This window comes from Oncorhynchus nerka, linkage group LG27 (assembly GCF_034236695.1).
Source record: "Oncorhynchus nerka isolate Pitt River linkage group LG27, Oner_Uvic_2.0, whole genome shotgun sequence".
Lineage (NCBI taxonomy): Eukaryota > Metazoa > Chordata > Actinopteri > Salmoniformes > Salmonidae > Oncorhynchus > Oncorhynchus nerka.
In genome coordinates, this window is record NC_088422.1 from 32,116,356 (window position 1) to 32,138,616 (window position 22,261).

The window sequence follows — 22,261 nt, forward strand, 5'->3', positions numbered from 1 at the left end:
GTACTGCCACCTCGGCCTACTTCACCTCATACCGCTTAACAGACAGCGACCTTGTCTCTGCACTGGCTCAGCAACTTTTCTTCCTGTTACCGTGTCGACTCAAATCTAATATCATTAGTCAGTGTTGCCACACGCCATTTGTGAAGGCATTGTGTTTTGGTACAGTGGATTGGGCAGTTTTCAACATGTAGGCAGGTCAATGCAGAGCCCATCTGGCTCCAGATTGCACTTTCTCTGTCCCGGCCGTCATGTAGATGTTTATATTTGAAACATATCTTATGTTCCTTGCCCGTGTGATCATGAAGCCAAGCATGTGAAGCTGTCATGGGTAGGAGGGTTATTAGAGGATGAATAGAGGTATTGATGGGCTAGAGTCTATTGACCTAGTGTCTATTGACACACCTGGAATCTAATGCTGCGTTTAGACGAGGGATGCAAAAACTACCTGTTGGCAAAGCGGGACAAGAAAGCAAGAAAGAGGGTTTTAAGCAAAAGCAAGCCAGCACGACAGTATGTGTTGCTACGGAGATTTCAGTAAACAAACAGTGCAAATCAACATCCGGTAGAAAACAAATGCTGCAGCAGACGGCAAAGCTTTAAATATTTGAACTCTGGCGGCAAGTCTCGTCTTCCGCCGCCATCCTCTACAGCATTTACATTCGGGGTCTCATTGAAAAGAATGACATCTGGTTTGCTGTCTACCTCGTACCATCTAAACGCAGCATAAGAAGAAAAAAAATCCCCATCAAAATCTGTCCGTTTAAGCTAGAAATACAGTGTCTAGCTTTTTGAATGGGCTGCGTCTCAATCAGCTGCATCCCCACATGTCGCCCTGCGGTGGAAAGTGGCAGAGCTACAGCGCTGTTTGTCAGACCAGGAGACATCTTGGTCTTCTCACAAAAAGCACTGTAGCATCTAAACGGTTTGGTCATCAAACTGATATGATCACTCTATCGAAAGGGAAGACTCTCACCAACACGGTGGTGTTCTCTGTTTTGCTCTTACAAGCCCCACGGGACTAATCTGAAGATGCTAATGTTGATGTCCCAACATTTGTCTGTTGCTTCCAAACCGTTTGGGCTACAAACTAATATGACCCCACTGTAGAAAGGGGAGACACTCTTGGACACAATGGTGTAGTAACCAAAACCGTGTTAAACAATTCAAAATATATTTTCTATTTGAGATTCTTCAAAGTAGCCACCCTTTGCCTTGATGACAGCTTTACACACTCTTGGCATTCTTTCAACCAGCTTCATGAGGTAGTCACCTGGAATGCATTTCAATTAACAGGTGTGCCCTGTTAAAAGTTAATGCGTTTGAGCCAATCAGCTGTGTTGTGACAAGGTAGGGGTGGTATACAGAAGATAGTCCTATTTGGTAAAAGACCAAGTCCATATTATGGCAAGAACAGCTCAAATAAGCAAAGAGAAATAACAGTCCATCATTACCTTAAGACATGAAGGTCAGTCAATATGTAAAATGTCAAGAACTTTGAAAGTTCCTTCAAGTGCAGTCGCAAAAACCACCAAGTGCTATGATGAAACTGGCTCTCATGAGGATTTGTGATGATGTGGGGGTGCTTTGCTGGTGACACTGTCTGTGATTTATTTAGAATTCAAGGCACACTTAACCAGCATGGCTACCACAGCATTCTACAGCGATACGCCATCCCATCTGGTTTGCACTTCGTGGGGCTAATCATTTGTTTTGCAACAGTACAATGACCCAAAACAGGCTGTGTAAGGACTATTTGATTCAAGAAGGAGAGTGATGGAGTGCTGCATCAGATGCCCTGGCCTTCACAATCACCTGACCTCAACCCAATTGAGATGGTTTGGTATGAGTTGGACTGCAGAGGAAAGGAAAAGCAGCCAACAAGTGCTCAGCATATGTGGGAACTCCTTCAAGACGGTTGGAAAAGCATCCCCCATGAAGCTGGTTGAGAGAATGCCAAGAGTGTGCAAAGCTGTCATCAAGGCAAAGGGTGGCTACTTTGAAGAATCTCAAATAGAAAATATTTTTTGATTTGTTTAACACTTTTTTTGGTTACTGTAACGGCTTTCTACTGGTGAAGGAGAGTCGGACCAAACTGCAGCGTGTAGATTTCGATCCATGTCTAATAAAACAACTTAACACGAATCAACACACAAACTCAACAAAACAATAAATGAAACGAAAACCGAAAACAGCCTATACATGTGTCTACAAACCTCTAACAAGGACATCAGGACAATCACCCACAATACAACCAAAGAATATGGCTGCCTAAATATGGTTCCCAATCAGAGACAACGGTAAACACCTGCCTCTGATTGAGAACCACTTCAGACAGCCATAGACTCTCCCAGAACACCCCACTAAGCTACAATCCCACTAAGCTACACACCACATACAAAAACCCATGTCACACCCTGGCCTGACCAAAACATAAAGAAAAACACAAAATACTTCGACCAGGGCATGACAGTTACTACATGAATCCATATGTGTTATTTCACAGCTTTGATGTTTTCTATTATTCTACAATGTACAAAATAGTAAAAAAATAAAGAAAAACCCTTTAATGAGTAGGTGTGTCCAAACTTCTGACTAGTACTGTATTTTTCCTCAGTTTTATAATATCTCCTAGATATAGGACAGACACTTCAAAACCTTTTTCTTTATGATGTATTATTTTGACTATTTTTCAATTCATTAATGTATTAATCTATGGGCTATAGTAGTAAAGGCCAAATTCAATATTTGAACAAATTTAATGTTTTTGAGGCCTACTTAAAGGGGTCCTAAAATTCAAAATCAAATGGCTAAATGATCCATGGTATGACCTTCATAAAACAATTCCATGTCAGCTTAGAACCCCCCCCAACATCTTAAACTAACTTAATCAGTATTTTTTTTAAATCACTTTTACATGTTAAGACGACTTGTGGGAATTTCACATTTACTAACTGGTAATTACTGTTGAACTGCATTCCAGCTGAACGTTCAGGTGACAGACTGAAGAAGTATAATACCATTGCCTTCATTTTTAAAAGTTTTCTTATTTAATTGTAGCCACTCATAATATTCAGATCTAGTGGGAGGGACTTACTTACTTTTCAGTCAGTACCTAATAAGCCAGTAGAAGTTGATGAGGTAACCATCTATGTCCCTTAAGGTAGACCAAAGAGGGACCTCTCCTCTGGAGATGGTTTAAGCAGGTAGGCTGCTGGCCAAAATGGTTTTGCATGTGAACAGCCCACACCTACAGTACATATTTCTGTTCCACGCATTTTTTGGCAACGCTTTACTAAAATGCAGAGTCTGGTATCCATGTTGAAGCTGGCGCTGTTAAACTTAAAAATCCGTTCGAAGTGAACACGCGATTGGTGTATTCCAAAGTACAAATTATTAATGCCGATCATTTCCAATTCTCACTGAAGTGCTTCCCAAAATGTGTTGGCACTCAGGTCCAGAGGTCTCAAACAGCATCCACAATATAGGAGACATTTTATCACATTGTACATGAAGTAGAACAACAAAGCCTGCCTAAAGTATACATGACATTTGAGCACTGGGTTTTCTACATAATGCAATAATGCTTTATGCAACCATCATATAATATGAAAGCTTTATCCGTATCATGGGTTCTTTGTTTGTTTACACCTAATGTGCACTTTGAACAAATGTATACTTCACCTTTTACAAGGCGTTAAACATTTTAAGTTAATTTGATCTTGTTTCGCTTTGCATATTATCCTCATCACAACTGGCATTTCTGAAATCAAAGCAGGCTTTGGGAGCAGGAGAAACAAGTTTGCTGAGACTTAAAAAAGGGGAAAGGTTGGAACTGATATAAAAAAGGGCAGAAAAAGCATGCCTGATATTTGGAACAATTCTAAGCAGCGTGAAGTAAGAGAGCGTACAGCCGTCTCAATGCAAACCTTGTTCCCTCCTGGACCTCATTGGTTAGACGAGAGGTTGAGAAGGAGTTGGGGAGGGATACTGAAGAAAGGTTAGGTCTGGAGGAACAAGATTCCTTTCTCCCCCCCACTGCTGACCCTCCCATGTGACGAGTTGGGCCAACAAGCGTTCCATTGAGCGGGGCAGCCAGGGGAAATGACTGAGGCTGAACGCTGCCTAATGAAAGTAGAGACGCTGGTTATTATTATCATCATCATCATCCTCCTGGCTGTCCTGGCCAGCTCTAGTGCAGTTAGCTAGCAGACTATGGGGATCTGGAGTTTCTCTGGCACCACACAGCTCTATTAAAAAAGCTGAAATAACAATGAGTCTGCTCCAAAAAACTTCTTGAAGTGTATTTCCCAACTCCCATTGTGATTTATGCTGTATTGTGAGTGCTTTGAGTGTATATAGGATTTTATTCCCATAGACCATAAAGATAGATCTAATACCAGTGTAGTGTACTCAGACCAAATCAATGAGAGATCCTAAAAATGTGTATATGGGTAACGTGGGTGAGTTAGCGGCGTGAGATAAGGGATCCAGTCATGTGTATGGGCATTGAGGTACCTAGAGTACTTACAGGTGTGACTTTTGGATATTGGGCCCTGTTGTTTTGCCTGTTAGGCTGAACAAACAGTTCTCTCCGCCACTAAATGGCCGTAATGGTGTTGGCATGTATCCGCAGGCTTTCACTGTGCCTTGGTGGGGATCCAGATTGCATCATAGGGCCCGTCACACGCACTGCCACAGCCTGTTTTGTTTACCAGGGAGGAAGAGCGACAGGCAGACACAGACATAGGGGCTCACCATCACCTTTACACACACGACTCACGTGACTACCAACAACATACAGGGTATTCAGAAAGTATTCAGAACCATTGACCCTTTTTCAACATTTTGTTACGTCACAGCATTATTCTAAAAATCGATGAAATTATTTATTTTCCTCATCAATCTACACACAATACCCCATAATAACAATGAGAAAACAACACAAGTGTCTGTCCTATATCTAGGAGATATTATACAACTCGGGAAATATACAGTACCGGTCAGTTTGGACACACATACTCATTCAAGGGTTTTTCTTTATTTTTTAAAACTATTTTATACATTGTAGATTAATAGTGAAGACATCAAAGCTATGAAATAACACATATGGAATCTTGTAGTAACTAAAAAAGTGTTAAACAAATCTAAATATATTTTCTATTTGAGATTCTTCAAAGTAGCCACTGTTTGCCTTGATGACAGCTTTGCACACTCTTGACATTCTCTCAACCAGCTTCACCTGGAATTAATTTCCAACCGTCTTGAAGGCTGCTTTTCCTTTACTCTGCAGTCCAACTCATCCCAAACTATCTAAATTGGGATGAGGTTGGGTGATTGTGGAGGCCAGGTCATCTGATGCAGCACTCATCACTCTCCTTCTTGGTCAAATAGCCATTACACAGCCTGAAGGTGTGCTGGATCATTGTCCTGTTGAAAAACAAATGATAGCCCCACGAAGCGCAAACTAGATGGGACGGTGTATCGCTGCAGAATGCTGTGGTCGCCATGCTGGTTAAGTGTGCCCTGAATTCTAAATAAATCACAGGCGGGATCACCAGCAAAGCACCATCACTCCTCCTCCATGCTTCACAGTGGAAACCACACATTCAGAGATCATCCATTCACCTACTCTGTGTCTCACAAAGACATGGTGGTTGGAACCAAAAAAATCACAAATTTGGACTCATCAGACCAAAGGAAAGATTTCCACCGGTCTAATGTCCATTGTGCGTGTTTCTTGGTCCAAGCAAGTCTCTTCTTCTAATTAATGTCCTTTAGTAGTGGTTTCTTTGCAGAAATTCAACCATGAAGGCCTTATTCATGTAGTCTCCTCTGAACAGTTGATGTTGAGATGTGTCTGTTACTTGAACTCTGAAGCATTTATTTGGGCTGCAATTTCTGATGCTGGTAACTCTAATGACCTCATCCTCTTCAGCAGAGCTAACTCTGAGTCTTCCTTTCCTGTGGCGGTCCTCATGAGAGTCAGTTTCATCATAGCACTTGATGAAACTTTCAAAGTTTTTGACATTTTCCTGATTGTCTGACCTTCATGTCTTAAGGTAATGATGGACTGTTATTTCTCTTTGCTTATTTGAGCTGTTCTTGCCATAATATGGACATGGTCTTTTACCAAATAGGGTTATCTTCTGTAAACCACCCCTACCTTGACAGAACACAACTGATTAGCTCAAACGCATTAACTTTTAACAAAACACTTTTTTGGTTACTACATCATTCCATATGTGTTATTTCATAGCTTTGATGTCTTCTATTATTCTACAATGTAGAAAATAGTAAATAAAGAGAAACCCTTGAATGAGTAGGTGTGTCCAAACTTTTGACTGGTACTGTATGTAAGGTCCCACAGTGCTCCAAGACAGGATTATGTCGAGGCATAGATTTGGGGAAGGGTACCAAAAAATGCAGTTGAAGGTCCCCAAGAACACAGCGACCTCCGTCATTCTTAATTGTAAGAAGTTCGGAACTACCAAGACTCTTACTAGAGCTGGGCGCCCATCCAAACAGAGCAATCGGGGGAGAAGGACCTTGGTCATGGAGGTGACCAAGAACCCGATGGTCACTCTGACATAGCTCCAGAGTTCCTCTGTGGAGATAAGAGAACATCCCAGAAGCACAACCATTTCAGCAGCACTCCACCATTCAGGCCTTTATGGAAGAGTGGTCAGACTGAACCCTGTAAAAGGCACATGACAGCCCGCTTGGAGTTTGCCAAAACGCACCTAAAGGACTCTTAGACCATTAGAAACAAGGTTCTCTGGTCTGATGAAACCAAGATTGAACTCTTTGGCCTGAATGCCAAGCGTCACGTCTGGAGGAAACCTGGCACCATTCCTACGGTGAAGCATGGTGGTGGCAGCATCATGCTCTGAGGATGTTTATCAGCGGTAGGGAATGGGAGACTAGTCAGGATCGAGGGAAAGATGAACGGAGCAAAGTACGGAGAGATCCTTGGTGAAAACATGCTCCAGAGTGCTCAGGACCTCAGACTGGGGTGAAGGTTCACCTTCCAACAGGACAACGACCCTAAGCACACAACCAAGACGCAGGAGTGGCTTCTGGACAAGTCTCTGAATGTCCCTGAGTGGCTCAGCCATAGCCCTGACTTGAACCTGATCGAACATCTCTGGAGAGACCTGAAAATCGCTGTGCAGCAATGCTCCCCATCCAAACTGACAGATATTGAGAGGATCTATAGAGAGGAATGGGGGAAATTACCAAATACTGTTGTGCCAAGCTTGTAACGTCATAGCCAAGATAACTCGAGGCTGTAATAGCATTCAGAGATGCTTCAACAAAGTGTCTGAATACTTAAGTAAATGTGATATTTACGATTTTGTATTATTATTTTTAGAATAAGGCTGTAATGTAAAATAATATGGAAAAAGTTGAGGGGTCTGAATACTTTCCGAATGCACTGTACCTTCATGCTCACTGGCTCCATGATGGATTTGGAACATTATGATGCAGAAGGCTATACATGTATGTCGATGAATATGTCAAACATCATGCACAACGTGTCACAAATGCCAGACTGTGTTATCTGTAAGTTATGAATGAGACCATTTCTGTGAGAGTGTTTGGAGACCCAGGAATACCAGTAAACCCCTGCTCTAACCTATCCTCTCTTTCCCATGTCTAAAGTCCCTCTGTGTGTTCCTCTTGTCTCCCCTACAGTCCAACAAGGTCCCAGTGGTGCAGCATGCTCACCACGTCCACCCGCTGACCCCCCTCATCACCTACAGCAACGAACACTTCTCCCCCGGAACCCCTCCCTCACACCTTTCCCCGGAGATCCTTGACCCAAAGACAGGTACACACACAACCTCATGGAATATCATGTTGCTGCCTAATACCGCTTCTGATCCAAAAGCATTGCATGGCTTGTATTCAACTTTAACTGAGGTATGTCTGACTTAATCATTGGCTAATTTCTTAGAGAAAATAACCTTGACTGTGACTAGTATAATGACCTAAATGCTTAAACTGTCCCCTTTTGTGTTCCCTTCAGGCATTCCTCGGACTCCCCACCCATCAGAGCTCTCTCCATACTACCCCCTGTCTCCAGGTGCAGTGGGACAGATCCCTCATCCTCTGGGCTGGCTGGTGCCACAGTGAGTAACACACAGCATTAAATCATATAGTCCAAATCTCATATTGAAGTTGAAGTCGGAAGTTTACATGCACTTAGGTTGGCGTCATTAAAACTCGTTTTTCAACCACTCCACAAATTTCTTGTTAACAAACTATAGTTTTACCAGGCGGTTAGGACATCTACTTTGTGCATGACACAAGTCATTTTTCCAACAATTGTTTACAGACAGACTATTTCACTTAAAATTCATTGTATCACAATTCCAGTGGGTCAGAAGTTTACATACACTAAGTTGACTGTGCCTTTAAACCGCTTGGAAAATTCCAGAAAATGATGCCATGGCTTTAGAAGCTTCTGATAGGCTAATTGACATAATTTGAGTGTGCCTGTGGATGTATTTCAAGGGCTACCTTCAAACCTTGACATCATGGGTAAATCAAAAGAAATCTGCCAAGACCTCAGAAAAAAAATGTAGGCCTCCACAAGTCTGGTTCATCCTTGGGAGCAATTTCCAAATGCCTGAAGGTACCACGTTCATCTGTACAAACAATAGTATGCAAGTATAAACACCACGGGACCACGCAGCCGTCATACCGCTCAGGAAGGAGACGTGTTCTTTCTCCTAGAGATGAACGTACGTTGGTGCGAAAAGTGCAAATCAATCCCAGAACAGCAGCAAAGGACCTTGTGAAGATGCTGGAGGAAACAGGTACAAAAGTATCTACATCCGCAGTAAAATGAGTCCTATATCGACATAACCTGAAAGGCCGCTTAACAAGGAAAAGCCACTGCTCAAAAACCACCATAAAAAAGCCAGACTACGTTTTGCAACTGCACATGAGGACAACGATTGTACTTTTTGGAGAAAGGTCCTCTGGTCTAATGAAACAACTGTTTGGCCATAGTGACCATCGTTATGTTTGGAGGAAAAGGGGGAGACTTGCAAGCTGAAGAACACCATGCCAACCGTGAAGCACAGGGTGGCAGCATCATGTTGTGGGGGTGCTTTGCTGCAGAAGGGGCTGCTGCACTTCACAAAATCAATGGCATCATGAGGAGGAAAATTACGTGGATATATTGAAGCAACATCCCAAGACATCAGTCAGGAAGTTAAAGTTTGGTCGCAAATGGGTCTTCCAAATGGACAATGACCCCAAGCATACTTCCAAAGTTGTGGCTAAATTGCTTAAGGACAACAAAGTCAAGGTATTGGAGTGGCCATCACAAAGCCCTGACCTCAGTCCTATAGAAAATGTGTGGGCAGAACTGAACAAGCGTGTGCGAGCAAGGAGGCATACAAACCTGACTCAGTTACACTAGCTCTGTCAGGAGGAATGGGCCACAATTCACCCAACTTATTTTGGGAAGCTTGTGGAAGGCTACCCAAAATGTTTGACCCAAGTTACACAATTTAATGGCAAAGCTACCAAATACTAATTGAGTGTATGTAAACTTCTGACCCACTGGGAATGTGATGAAATAAATAAAAGCTGAAATAAATCATTCTCTGTAGTATTATTCTGACATTTGACGTTCTTAAAATAAAGTGGTGATCCTAACTGACCTAAGACAGGGAATTTGTACTTGGATTAAATATCAGGAATTGTGAAAAACCAAGTTTTTAAATGTATTTGGCTAAGGTGTATGTAAACTTCCGATTTCAACTATAGTATAGGAGAAACATTGACTACAATCTGATGCATTTCTTAAACGTTAAAGCACACTCTAATATTCAAAATATTAAAACACTGTCATATTTGAGATATTTACGATAAATACTTCACACTCGATGGGTTTTGCCATGGGTCTTGTAATCAATTTGAATGGTGCTGTTCCTCACGCAGGGGATTGCAGTTGATGAGGTCTGGATTAGTACTGCTGCGTTCTATCTCAGCTGTGTCGGATCCTCTTCTCACTGTTGCCTCCCTCTCGTTCTCTCATTCTCAGGCAGGGCCAGCACATGTACTCTATCCCCCCAGGGGGGTTCCGGCACCCCTATCCCGCCCTCGCAATGAATGCGTCCATGTCCAGGTGAGTGGATCTCTCTGCTTTTTGTCACCCAGTCTCACCCCTAACCCTCCCTAAAAATTGAGATATTCAATATCTAGTGGTTACATTACACTCTGTAGTCATGTTTCTGATCTTGTCATTGCTCATTAGTTTATAACAGTATTAGGACAGGGGTATCCAACCATGGACAGCCAGTGGGGTAGGGACTACAAAGGAATGTGGGGGCTAAGTCTTCTAAAGATGAGATCAGCCTTCCTTCCAAAGAGAAAGAACAGACTATTGGCATTCAAAACCTTACCCGGTAGACAGCACTGTCTTTTCTCTCTCAGGCCAATGTTCTGAGTTGCTCTGTTACACACACACACAAAGATGAAAGGGCTAAGAATCGATTAGGACAAATCAAAGCTAATCTGAACCGACAACTCCCATCTGATTTAACTCTCTGCCCTCTGTCAAAATGTGAAAGATTTGTAGCGAGCCTTCCGGTGCTAGTATGGGATGAAATATTCATCAGGGTCTCAATGGGATCAATAGCACTCTCAGTTCCTGCCACATTGTTACAAAGTTTGTCTTACCATCCGCCCCCCTTGAACAAGACTTGATACGTGTGTCAGGTAATACTTGACAGTTTTGTCACAAGTATATTACTTTATGTACAGTATCTCATACAGTATGTAGCAAAATGTCTGCTTGACTTTTTATGTTTTATATTTTCTTTTCCTCATTGTTTTTTTGGGCTGCTGGGATGGTAATGGTTGAAAGAGGCCCGCCCCTCTTACGTATGAGATTATAGTTTTAAGTCAAAAAATATTGGAGAGATTATTTTCATAAAATTTACCCTATGGGGTTATCCTCAATTTGACTTGTTACTGTTGTAGGGATACTTCAGCATTTTGGCAATGAAGCCCTTTATCTACTTCCCTGGAGACAGATGAACTTGTGGATGCCATTTGTCTGGGTGCAGTTTGATGGAAGTTGCTAACTAACGTTTGCGCAATTGCTAACTAGCATTATCGCAATGACTGGAAGTCTATGGGAACCGCACGGAAAACTACCTCGAACGTCCTTCATACTGGACTCAGAGACATAAAAATGGTATCCACAAGTTCACCTGACTCTGGGGAAGTAAAGCAAGGAAAGCGTCTGTGCACACTCACAAACTTACGGTACAAGGCTATAGTAAATCATGGACCATATCTGTCTTAAATGTTATGAGATTTTTATGAAGCATTAAAGGATTTTCCATTCAATCATGTATTTAACAGGAATGCGTGGCAGAGGAGCACAGACCTTAATTTCCCCCTTTGTCCATGTACAATGTACCATTGTGTTGTGTTAGCACCACTCTCATTTTCCGACAGTTATCTGAATGTTCTGTTCTGGTAGCTGTGGAAGTCCCTCCATGGTTTGGAACACAGGGAGGAAAGTGGTTTCAGGTGTCAGGGCCCCTTGGTCACCATGGTTACCACACACTCCACTTTTCTCCAGGCATGGTCGGATAAAGGGGTTTTTGAGCCTTTATTTGAAGAAGAAAAAAAAATATGTAGCTAACTTTGGACATGACTTTAGTCTAGACTCCAGACAGTCAAAGCAGTCAAAGTTGACTTGACAGGCCAGACAAAAAGTGCCTGTGAAAAGTTTAACAGGTGTTTGTCTTTGTTGTTTTCCAGCTTGGTGTCTAGCCGTTTCTCCCCCCACATGATGCCCCACCACCCTCACGGCATGCACCAGACTGGTATCCCTCATCCTGCTATCGTATCACCAGCCATCAAGCAGGAGCCCAACAGTCATGACCACATGAGCCCCTCTATGCATTCGTAAGGACCATTAACTAACAGATTCTTCACATTTACTTATTGACAAACATATAAACTCTTTATACTCTGATCTTATTCAAATGGATGATTGACTGAGTATCCAGTCACTATTCATAGTTCCATTTAAAGGGCCAGGATTCAAGAATATCCTGACCTTTGTAATGGGTCAGCCAGGTCTTCTGGAAGGGAATCAGACCTCACACAAAAGGACTATTTTAAGTGACATTTGAATGTGTGTTTTGTTGTCTCAGCAGGAAGTCTCCGGGCCCAGCGAAGAAGGAGGAGGACAAGAAGCCTCATATCAAGAAGCCTCTGAATGCCTTCATGCTGTACATGAAGGAGATGAGGGCCAAGGTGGTGGCTGAGTGCACTCTGAAGGAGAGCGCTGCCATCAACCAGATACTGGGTCGAAGGGTGAGCACAGCACACTGCCTGACCACACAAACACACACACACAACAGTTTGGGAATGTATTTGTGGATGTAAATTCTGCACATGCTTCGACTAGTTCTCTGACTTTTGTCATGTTTGTGTTCAGTGGCACTCACTTTCGAGAGAAGAGCAAGCGAAATACTATGAGCTGGCAAGGAAAGAGAGGCAACTCCACTCCCAACTCTACCCAGGCTGGTCAGCACGAGATAACTATGTGAGTAGGACATCTTTCCATGGATCTTTTAACAATGAGGGAAATGTGGGTTGCTTAAGCGCCCCCTCATTTCCACTTGGTTTAAAAATGATTCAATACTGTATCTGTAATAATAGCTGTACTGTTGTTCTCATACACTGAAGTTGTATGAGGTAGTGCTGAAGCATGTTGCTGTCACTTGGATAGAGACCAGTTTTTTTTCTAAACACATTGTTTTGTTTATCTGCTCAGGGAAAGCGGAAAAAGAGGAAGAGAGATAATAAGCCAGACTCAACACCAGAGGGTAAGGGGCCCTTTTCTCTCTGTCCTTCTCTTGGACCGTACTTCTCGATTTAGGGCAGAAAGAGGCCTGTGTGAAATAGGCCTGTGTGAAATAGTACCTCAAGCTTCACTTTGCTGGTCATGTGACTTGGCAGTGGTCCAATAGAACATGCATTAACACCTTTTTATGTTTTTGACTTCAGTTTTTTCCTTCTTTACTAACTCCTCTATTCCCTCTATACTTTAACAAGCAGCATATGAGGTTCAGTGCTAATAGTGACGTTGTGGCAGGTATGTCTGCTGTTATGAACCAGTGTGGCTGAACTGCAGGCCACTGCTCTCCACTCCACCCGCAGTGGTTTGGTCTGTTGCAGCACAACACTCAAACCTCATTTACATGCAGGCATTTAACGTGTCATCGACTTTGTTTATATGGTCACAGATGTTTTTCCGGATGATTTGTTTTATTTATAAAATCATATGCCATTTTGTTGTTAATTTCACTTCTGTATTTTCACCTTTTTTTAAATAAATTAATTCAAGTTTATCTGTTTGTCCGAGACCTTTTGGTTTTCCATGTTCTGTACATTGTCTGTGAATGTTTTGTATTTTTTAGCCAGCTATCATGTGTACAAGAAAATGGGCACTGTTGAAGGACACGATTGTCGGCTTTTTTAACAGCAATATTGACGAAGCCCCTTCCATTTGTTTACCCAGACTTCTCAATCAGGAACAAGAATCAGTGTGTGCAGTACCTACCCTCAGAGAAGATGTGTGACAGCCCTGCCTCGTCTCACGGCAGCATGCTGGATTCTCCAGCCACACCCTCTGCAGCTCTGGCCTCCCCGGCTGCGCCCGCCGCCACCCACTCAGAGCAGGCCCAGCCACTGTCCCTCACCACCAAACCAGAGGGACGCCTGCACCATCATTTCCTAACTGGCAAGCCCTCTGGATCTGCTTCTTCTTCGTCATCTTCATCTTCTTCCTCTTCCTCCTCGTCCCACCCAAGCATCTCTATCCCTATTGGTACTTCAGGCAGCCACTCCAGCCACTCCGCACCAATTTTCTCTCGGCCAATCCCATTCAGCTCCCTACACCACTCGATGCTCTCCCCGCCCTCTCCTTTCCATCAAGCAGCCCTGCATTCCCATCATGCCCTGTTCCAGTCACAGCCCCTCTCCTTGGTAACCAAATCGTCTGACTAAATCTACAAAAGCAATTCCTTTCTCTTTTATTGTGCTGTATATTGCTTTTACATTTCAAAAAATAGATATTAGAACAACTTTTTTTAAATGATGAAAAGGAAGAAATATTATTGGTCAATATTTGATCCCGTCCTTTTCTACTCTCAATGAAACAAAGTGTATTTTTTTGTAAAGTTTACTACAGAACTGGTTTCTCTTTTTGATGCATTTATCCAATGAACCAGTTGTATAAAATAACCCATGTATAAAATGTTTAAGAAAAAACAAGGAAAAGAAAAAACCCTTCTTTTAACCAAAACCTGATTTAATGTTAGTATTGAGTTTAATTCATAGTTTTTGCCAATTATTTCAGTAATTTCAACGATCCCTTTTAAATTCCCAAGTGTGTGACCTTCCTTTTGACATGTTAAATAAACCTTTGAGATTGTTTCTTAGAAATGCCTGCTTCTCTTTTCTTCCATGCACTCTGCAAGATGAGTGTTATTTTCATCACTCTCTGATCATGCACATTGCTTTGAATATGAATCAATAACATCATTGTTACATTTATATGAATTTTGAAACAATGTACATATTTCCTACAGATTCAAACCGGTAGATGTAAATACAGTTGGAATGAACGTATTTGCTGGGAGTTTTAAAACTTAACAGCTGATGGAGGCACTATGAAGTTCTTCAAGATAAATATTGGAAGTGGTCATTCATCGGTTAGTGACAGATATGTTGTATTTTGGGCAGTTTAGTTGTGGATAATAAATATATCATGACGATAGTGGGGGAAGAATCACTAGTTCATCTTTAATAGGGTGAATTTAGGCTAACCATGCTGGAAAATGAGAACCTGTGCCAAGGTAACAACATTTTAAGCCAAATATAAAAACAAATAAAAAATAAAAGACATCCTGGAATGTAGAGTTCCATAACAACGACAAACAAGCAGGTCAGCCTCCTCCCCAGCACACCAAAGCCCTTTCCCTCGCACAGTTTTACTGCATTTTTATTCACCGTTTGGCACAGTGCTGAGGCTTAATTAACTCCGAGGTAATGGGATGTAGCTCCTGGGACCTAATTAGGATATTCAGTTAGTCAAAAATACACAAGGTAGGTTACAGTTTTTGGTGGCTTTGGAGATGAGGACCAGTGCCAGGGATGGTCCAATTAGACTCTAGCTCTGGTACTAGCCTTGAAAGAGCACATTGAAGTTCCTTCGCCCTGTGACTCTATGTTTTAGACCTTACCTTGTCCTTAACCACACTTCCCACAAAGAAGAGAGAGAGGAGAGCTACAGTTAGATTGCCATTGAGATAATTGGTAGTTTGGGTATTCTAAAAATCAAATGGAAGAAGTAAGCAATTAGTCATTGTATTCCTGCAACATCCAGATGGTAGGAGACTGACCAGCCTTCCTGTCCCAAATCCACTCCTCTTTGGTTTCCCCAGGGTATCCCCTCCTGTGTCACACTAACGATGGTTGACAACATGCACACTCATTTGCTTACCATGTTCAGCATCCTTATCAGCTCTGATTGAGAGGCTATGAACATACAGATTAGCCTAGTTCTGATGGAGCAGAGTAAAATAATATGGCTCTGTACACAAAATTATGAGTTTTATTCTAATTCTATATGTATGCAACCAATACCAATAGCTGTCATTCATTAGTGTTATCCATAATCGATAACTTGAACCCTTTCCTAAACACAGCTGTAGGACAATGCCCTCAGACAAGGGTGTCTCGCTCTCTCTTAGACGGAGTTCTTTATGGCCTGAACTGCGAACGACAGACTGACGGACATGTGCACACAGAGGATTTGTTTCAATTTTTTGCCCTGCGGTGAGATACTGAGATGTCAGTCTCCCAGCAATGTTTTAACTAATTATTAGTCTCTGCTTGTTTATGTCACCACAGGCAGAGGCTGTGGCCTCTGGTGCCATGCCTGCCTACCCTCAGCTACTTCTCCAATCCATCACTGAAATGACAGGTAATGAGTTGTCAAAAACAGCCGATGAAACTGTCTCCTCAAGGCTATACATCTATTGTAATGTTGCATTCTCTATAGTCAGTAACACATAAAACTGAGAGACTCCAGGTGAATGACTTAAAATATGCTGGCTATTCCAGGCTGGCTTCAAGCCATGTAATACTGCTTCAAAACATGGCTCAAGCAATGTCAATTAATTTCAGTCAATATCCATCACTGCATTATTGTTGCTACATTATCATAGGAATACAGATTTTATACACCTGTCAGAATTTGTGATGAGGCAATAGTATTAGATATACCTTGTTTCATACACTATATATACAAAGGTATGTGGACACCCCTTTAAATTTGTGGATTCTGCTATTTCAGCCACACCCATTGCTGACAGGTGTATAAAATCGAGCACACAGCCATGCAATCTCCATGGACAAACATTGATAGTAGAATGGCCTTACTGAAGAGTTCAGTGACTTTCAACGTGGAACCGTCATAGGATGCCACCTTTCCAACAAGTCAGTTCATCATATTTCTGCCCTGCTAAAACTGCCCAGGTCAACTGAAAGTGCTGTTATTGTGAAGTGGAAACATCAAGGTGCAACAACGGCTCAGCCGCGAAGTGGTAGGCCACACAAGCTCACAGAAAGGGACCAGTGAGTAGCGCGTAAAAATCGTGTGCCCCAGTTGCAGCACTCACTACTGAGTTCCATACTGCCTCTGGAAGCAACGTCAACACAACAGTTTGTCTGGAGCTTCATGAAATGGGTTCCTTGACCGAGCAGCCACACATTAGCCTAAGATCACCATGAGCAATGCCCAGCGTCTGCTAGAGTGGTGTAAAGCTCACCGCCTTTGGACTCTGGAGTGATGAATCACGCGTCACTATTTGGCATTCCAACAGGCAAATCTGGGTTTGGCGGTTGCCAGGAGAACGCTACCTGCCCAAATGCCTAGTGCCAACGGTAAAGTTTGGTGGAGGAGGAATAATGGTCTGTGGCTGTTTTCCATGGTTCGGGCTAGGCCCCTTAGTTTCAGTGAAGAGAAATCTTAATGCTACAGTCTACAATGACATTCTAGCGGATTCTGTGCTTCCATTTTTGTGGGAACAGTTTGGTGAAGGCCTTTTTCTGTTTCAGTATGACATTGCCCCCATGCACAAAGCAAGGTCCATACAGAAATGGTTTGTTGAGATTGGTGTGGAAGAACTTGACTGGCCTGCACAGAGCCCTGACCTCAACCCCATCCAAAACCTTTGGGATGAATTGGAACACTGACTGTGAGCCAGGCCTAACTGCCCAACATCAGTGCCCAACCTCACTAATGCTCGTGGCTGAATCCCCAAAGCAATATTCCAACATTTAGCGGAAAGCCTTCCCAGAAGAGTGGGGGCTGTTATAGCAGCAAAGGGGGGACCAACTCCATATTAATGCCCATGATTTTGGAATGAGATGTTCGACGAGCAGCTGTCCACATACTTTTGGTCATGTAGTGCATGTAGCTGCAATGTATAAAATTAATATTTGAACAAATGCTATCCTATTTGTTGCTTCATCCATACAGGCCAGAAACTGAATGTATTTTTCTTGATATTAGTATTTTAGGTTTTTATTTGCACAACATTGTAGAGTCTGAATCCTTAGCCCCTCGTTGATGAACTATAATAGAGTGACAATTAAATCTTATGATGGAACTAAAAATGTAGTAATAGCGTTCTACCTATAAACATTTTCCTGATCCCATTTGAAAATAACAGATATTAGTACTGTATATTTATTGAAAGAGGGGGGGGTTATTGTCACCCCTTGTAAGTGTGCATCCCTAGCCCTTACTCGTCACTGTTTATCGAATAATAAGTATTGTATTTGGTTGCCTCTACTAGATATCTGCCATGTGCACAAGGTCAGATTTAATACATGTTAATTTTGCTCATTAAATTCTTGCAGTCTCTTGTCAAGGTTCTTTTTTGGGCCCTCCTTTGATCTCAAATTCATTCCAGGTTAACCCTTTGATATTTCAAATGCATGACATGGAGACATTGCATCGACAAGTCTCCACTGTAGAGACCCAAATAAGTACCCCATTAGACAGAGGAGTTAATATGACTCCTCTCAGGTTAGAATATCAGTGGTTAATTCTTGAATTCAATAAATAATACTATTTGATTATAGAGAAGGATCCATTCAGATTGGAATTCAGGAGACACTGTAACATCCTGTTATTATATGCAGGTAGCATGGACATAAAATCCTAGTAGTGGCTTATAGGCTACAATATTCAGGTCTGGCTAGCACATTGAACCTTTATTTAACTAGGCAAGTCTGTTAAGAACAAATTATTATTTACAATGACGGCCTACCCCGGCCAAACCTGAACGACGCTGGACCAATTGTGCGTTCTACAGTACTCCCAATCACGGCCGGATGTGATACAGCCTGGATTCAAACCAGGGACTGTAGTGACACCTCTTCCACTGAGATGCAGTGCCTTAGACTGCTGCGCCACTCGGGAGCCCAAAACCTAAATCTAGCCCTAGCCCTTTAACCTAACTCCTAAACTTAACCCTAACCACTAACCCTAAACCCTAGCTAACGTTAACAAGCAAGCTAACATTAGCCACCTAGCTAGAATTCGTAACATACCATACATTTAACAAATTCGTAACATATTGTACAAATCTATACTGATCAAAAATATAAACACAACATGCGTATAAGGAAATCATGCAGCGCGACATCTCCTTCTCTTAGAGTTGATCAGGCTGTTGATTTTGGCCTGTGGAATGTTGTCCCACTCCTCTTCAATGGCTGTGCATTAGTTGCTGGATTTTGGTGGGAACTGGAACACGTTGTTGTACACGTTTATCCTGAACATCCCAAACGTGTGTAATGGTTGACATATTTGGTGAATATGCAGGCCATGGTAGAACTGGTACATTTTCATCTTACAGGAATTGTGTACAGATCCTTGTGACATGGGGCCTTGGATTATCATGCTGAAACATGAGGTGATGGCAGCAGATGAATGGAACAACAATGGGCCTCAGGATCTCATCACGGTATCTCTGTGCATTCAAATTGCCATTGATAAAATGCAATTGGGTTCGATGTCCATTGCTTATGCCTGCCTGCCCATACGATAACCCCACCACCACCATGGGTCACCCTGTTCACAACATTGACATCAGCAAACCGTTTGCCCACACAATGCCATACACGTGGTCTGCAGTTGTGAGGCCGATTGGACGTACTGCCAAAATCCATAAAATGATGTTGGAGGTGGCTTATGGTAGAAAAATGAATATTCAATCATCTGACAACAGCTCTGGTGGACATTTCTTAAGTCAGCATGCCAATTGAACGTTTCCTGAAAACTTGAGACATCTGTGGCATTGTATAGTATGACAAAACTGCACATTTTAGAGTAGCCTTTTAATGTCCCCAGCACAAGGTGCACCTGTGTAATTATCACGCTGTTTAATCAGCTTCTTGAGATGCCACACCTGTCAAGTGGATGGATTATCTTGGCAAAGGAGAAATGCTCATTAACAGGGATGTAAACAAATGTCTGCACAAAATTTGAGAGAAGCTTTTTGTGTGTATTAAACATTTCTGGGATATTTTATTCAGCTCATGAAACATGGGACCAACATTTCACATGTTGCGTTTTATATTTTTGTTCAGTGTATATCAAGTTTTGCAAATTCATAACATATAACACAAATTGTAGTTCGTAACATATCATACAATTTAATTCATACCATACGAAATGTAAATATAATTCTAAATGGAGGGTCCCGGATTTACGTACAGAATAATACGAAATGTGCTGAGACCAGGTTTCACAATGTTGTTGGTTCAAATCCCATAAGGAGCATTTTTTGATCCTTCAAGGTGGTTTGGTTTAAGAAATCCATTGTTTTTATTAAGTAAAGGTTTCTTATGTATTTTGTCAGCAGAGCCTAGCGGTTGGAGTGTTGGGCCAGTGAACGAAAAGTTGCTAGTTGCGTGAAATAGGACAAATATAATAATTATTTTATGGTGTCATATTAAATTACATTGGGATCCATGCCGATCTTACTGTGAACACATTCATATGCAAATGCTGAGAGATTCAGTGGGGTCTGACTACTACCATGGAGCTGTTTGTCAATTTGTGCGATAAAAAGCTCTAGATCCTCCTAGGCGCAGCAAAGTAAACATTCAAAGTAAACATTCAATATGTGCAAAAGCCTTGAGATAATCTTCCTTACGGAATCATCAATAAAATGTAACTTGTTTGAGCACACAACCTGAGATTGTGGGAGTGGTAATCATCCAAATGTTAATGAGAGGTATTTTACATCTCAGCTGGAAACGAGAGACCTGTGGATTCTTGTCATGAATGTGTCTTCATTATGGTGTTTGACATTTAGAAAGTTGGATCATCTATCTCATTCTTGAGGTACATTTGCATTCCCTTCTTTAAGGTCAAATGGTATGAATAATACATTAAGAATGGGGTTCTTAAACTCACAGCAAGTGATACCTGTCTTCATAGAGGTGCCAGCTGAGTCTTGTCAAACTGGGGGGGAAACAATCAATTGATATCACGTTGAGAAAGCAGGGAAGAAGCAAACACACTGGAACCTTCCAGACACTTCCAACATCCTGATATCTATCGATATGGACACCAAGATAATGATAGCACAGGAAAAAGCAGGCGTGATTGTATAAGTACAGAAATAATGACATATTTGACCCTATATTTGAACCCTGTATGCATGTATTACTTTAGTTGATAATCTGGTAGACTCTTTCCGTTCTGTCTGTAGACAATAACATAATTGAAATTTGAGATAAGCAGCACTCCATTTATTTTTTGCAGCCCTACCCCTCCTAGACAGCCCATGTAGAATGTGGATTACTTACTCATTCTGACTGTTATTATGGCTCATATATAAAATTGTATTTGTCACATGCGCCGAATACAACAGGTGAAATTACAGTGAAATGCTTACTTACAAGCCCTTAAACCAACAATGCAGTTTAAAAAAAATACAACAACAAAAAAAGTAAGCGATAAGAATAACAAATCATTAAAGAGCAGCAGTAAATAACAATAGCGGGGCTATATACAGGGGGTGCCGGTACAGAATCAATGTGGGGCGGCAGGGTAGCCTAGTGGTTAGAGTAACCGAAAGGTTCAAAACCGAAAAGTTCAAATCCCTGAGCTGACAATGTAAGACATTTGTCGTTCTACCCCTGAACAAGGCAGTTAACCCACTGTTCCTAGGCCGTCAGAGAAAATAAGAATTTGTTCTTAACTGACTTGCCTAGTTAAATAAAGGTTACATTAAAAAAATGAGAAGTGAAGGGTTAGCTAAAAGTGTTAGGGTTAGCTAACTTGCAAAGTAGCTAAAAAGTAGTTGGGATGTGTTGGGATGATAGTTGTTTGTGATGAAATTTGAACTCACAACCTTTGGGTTACTATACATTTGCGTGATACACCCACCCATCCATCCACGCTGACCAAGTAACCATCTGTCTTATGTAACATTTTATACTAAATGGAGTGTCTCGGATTTACGTACAGAATAATACGAAATGCTCTGAGACCAGGTAGCATTTTGGTCTGTAAACATCTCCCATTAGACTTTAGCTGCAAACTGGCCTTTCTCCTATACAGATTGTGAGAGGCTCTAGTAGCTAGCAGGCCTATGCTTATTGGAAATGTTTCACAAATGTAATATTAATCTGTATATATAGGCGTCTAAACAGACCGGTATAAATATTCTTCTAATATACACTTCTAAGACATATTGGAAAACATGGTTTAATGTGATATTCTATGATACTGGTGATCAATTTCAAGGTTTATCACAGCATCAGTAAGCCTGTACTGATCTCTGCTGGATTCCTTTAAATATTGCAATTGGCAGACAAAACAAATCTACATTTTCGAGCGCTTGGAGTTGTGTGAACGCACATCACATTCAGTTGCATAGCCAACTTTTAATGTACAAAAATCGGATATTGGAAATCGTGAGTTTATCATGTTTTATTTGACACTGATTCCATTTGTGACGTAAAATCAGAGGTGTATTCATTACGCTTATTCTGTTGCAAAACGTTTCTTAGACGGAAGCAAACGGAAAAAAACGGGGCGGGATCTAGCTGAATTTGTCCAATAGAAACGGTCGTTTTACTCGCAAAACGGAACTGTTTGGACTAATGATTACACTCTTGGTTT

The 22,261-nt window shown here is 41.7% G+C and overlaps 1 protein-coding gene across 2 annotated transcripts in view; it reads left to right on the forward strand.

The window, feature by feature from the left end:
* Positions 1–14,490, forward strand: part of LOC115111609 (transcription factor 7-like 1-B) — a 50,843-nt gene extending 36,353 nt beyond the window's left edge. The window contains exons 5-12 of one of the 2 annotated variants that reach the window (XM_029637844.2): positions 7,696–7,831; positions 8,030–8,132; positions 10,061–10,144; positions 11,794–11,940; positions 12,192–12,354; positions 12,479–12,586; positions 12,818–12,869; positions 13,565–14,490. In XM_029637844.2, coding sequence (XP_029493704.1) covers positions 7,696–7,831; positions 8,030–8,132; positions 10,061–10,144; positions 11,794–11,940; positions 12,192–12,354; positions 12,479–12,586; positions 12,818–12,869; positions 13,565–14,052 — 1,281 coding nt within the window. In that variant the 3' untranslated portion in view covers positions 14,053–14,490. The remainder of the gene's footprint in view (positions 1–7,695; positions 7,832–8,029; positions 8,133–10,060; positions 10,145–11,793; positions 11,941–12,191; positions 12,355–12,478; positions 12,587–12,817; positions 12,870–13,564) is intronic. The other variant, XM_029637845.2, reaches the window with a different exon arrangement.
* Positions 14,491–22,261: the final 7,771 nt, after the last annotated feature.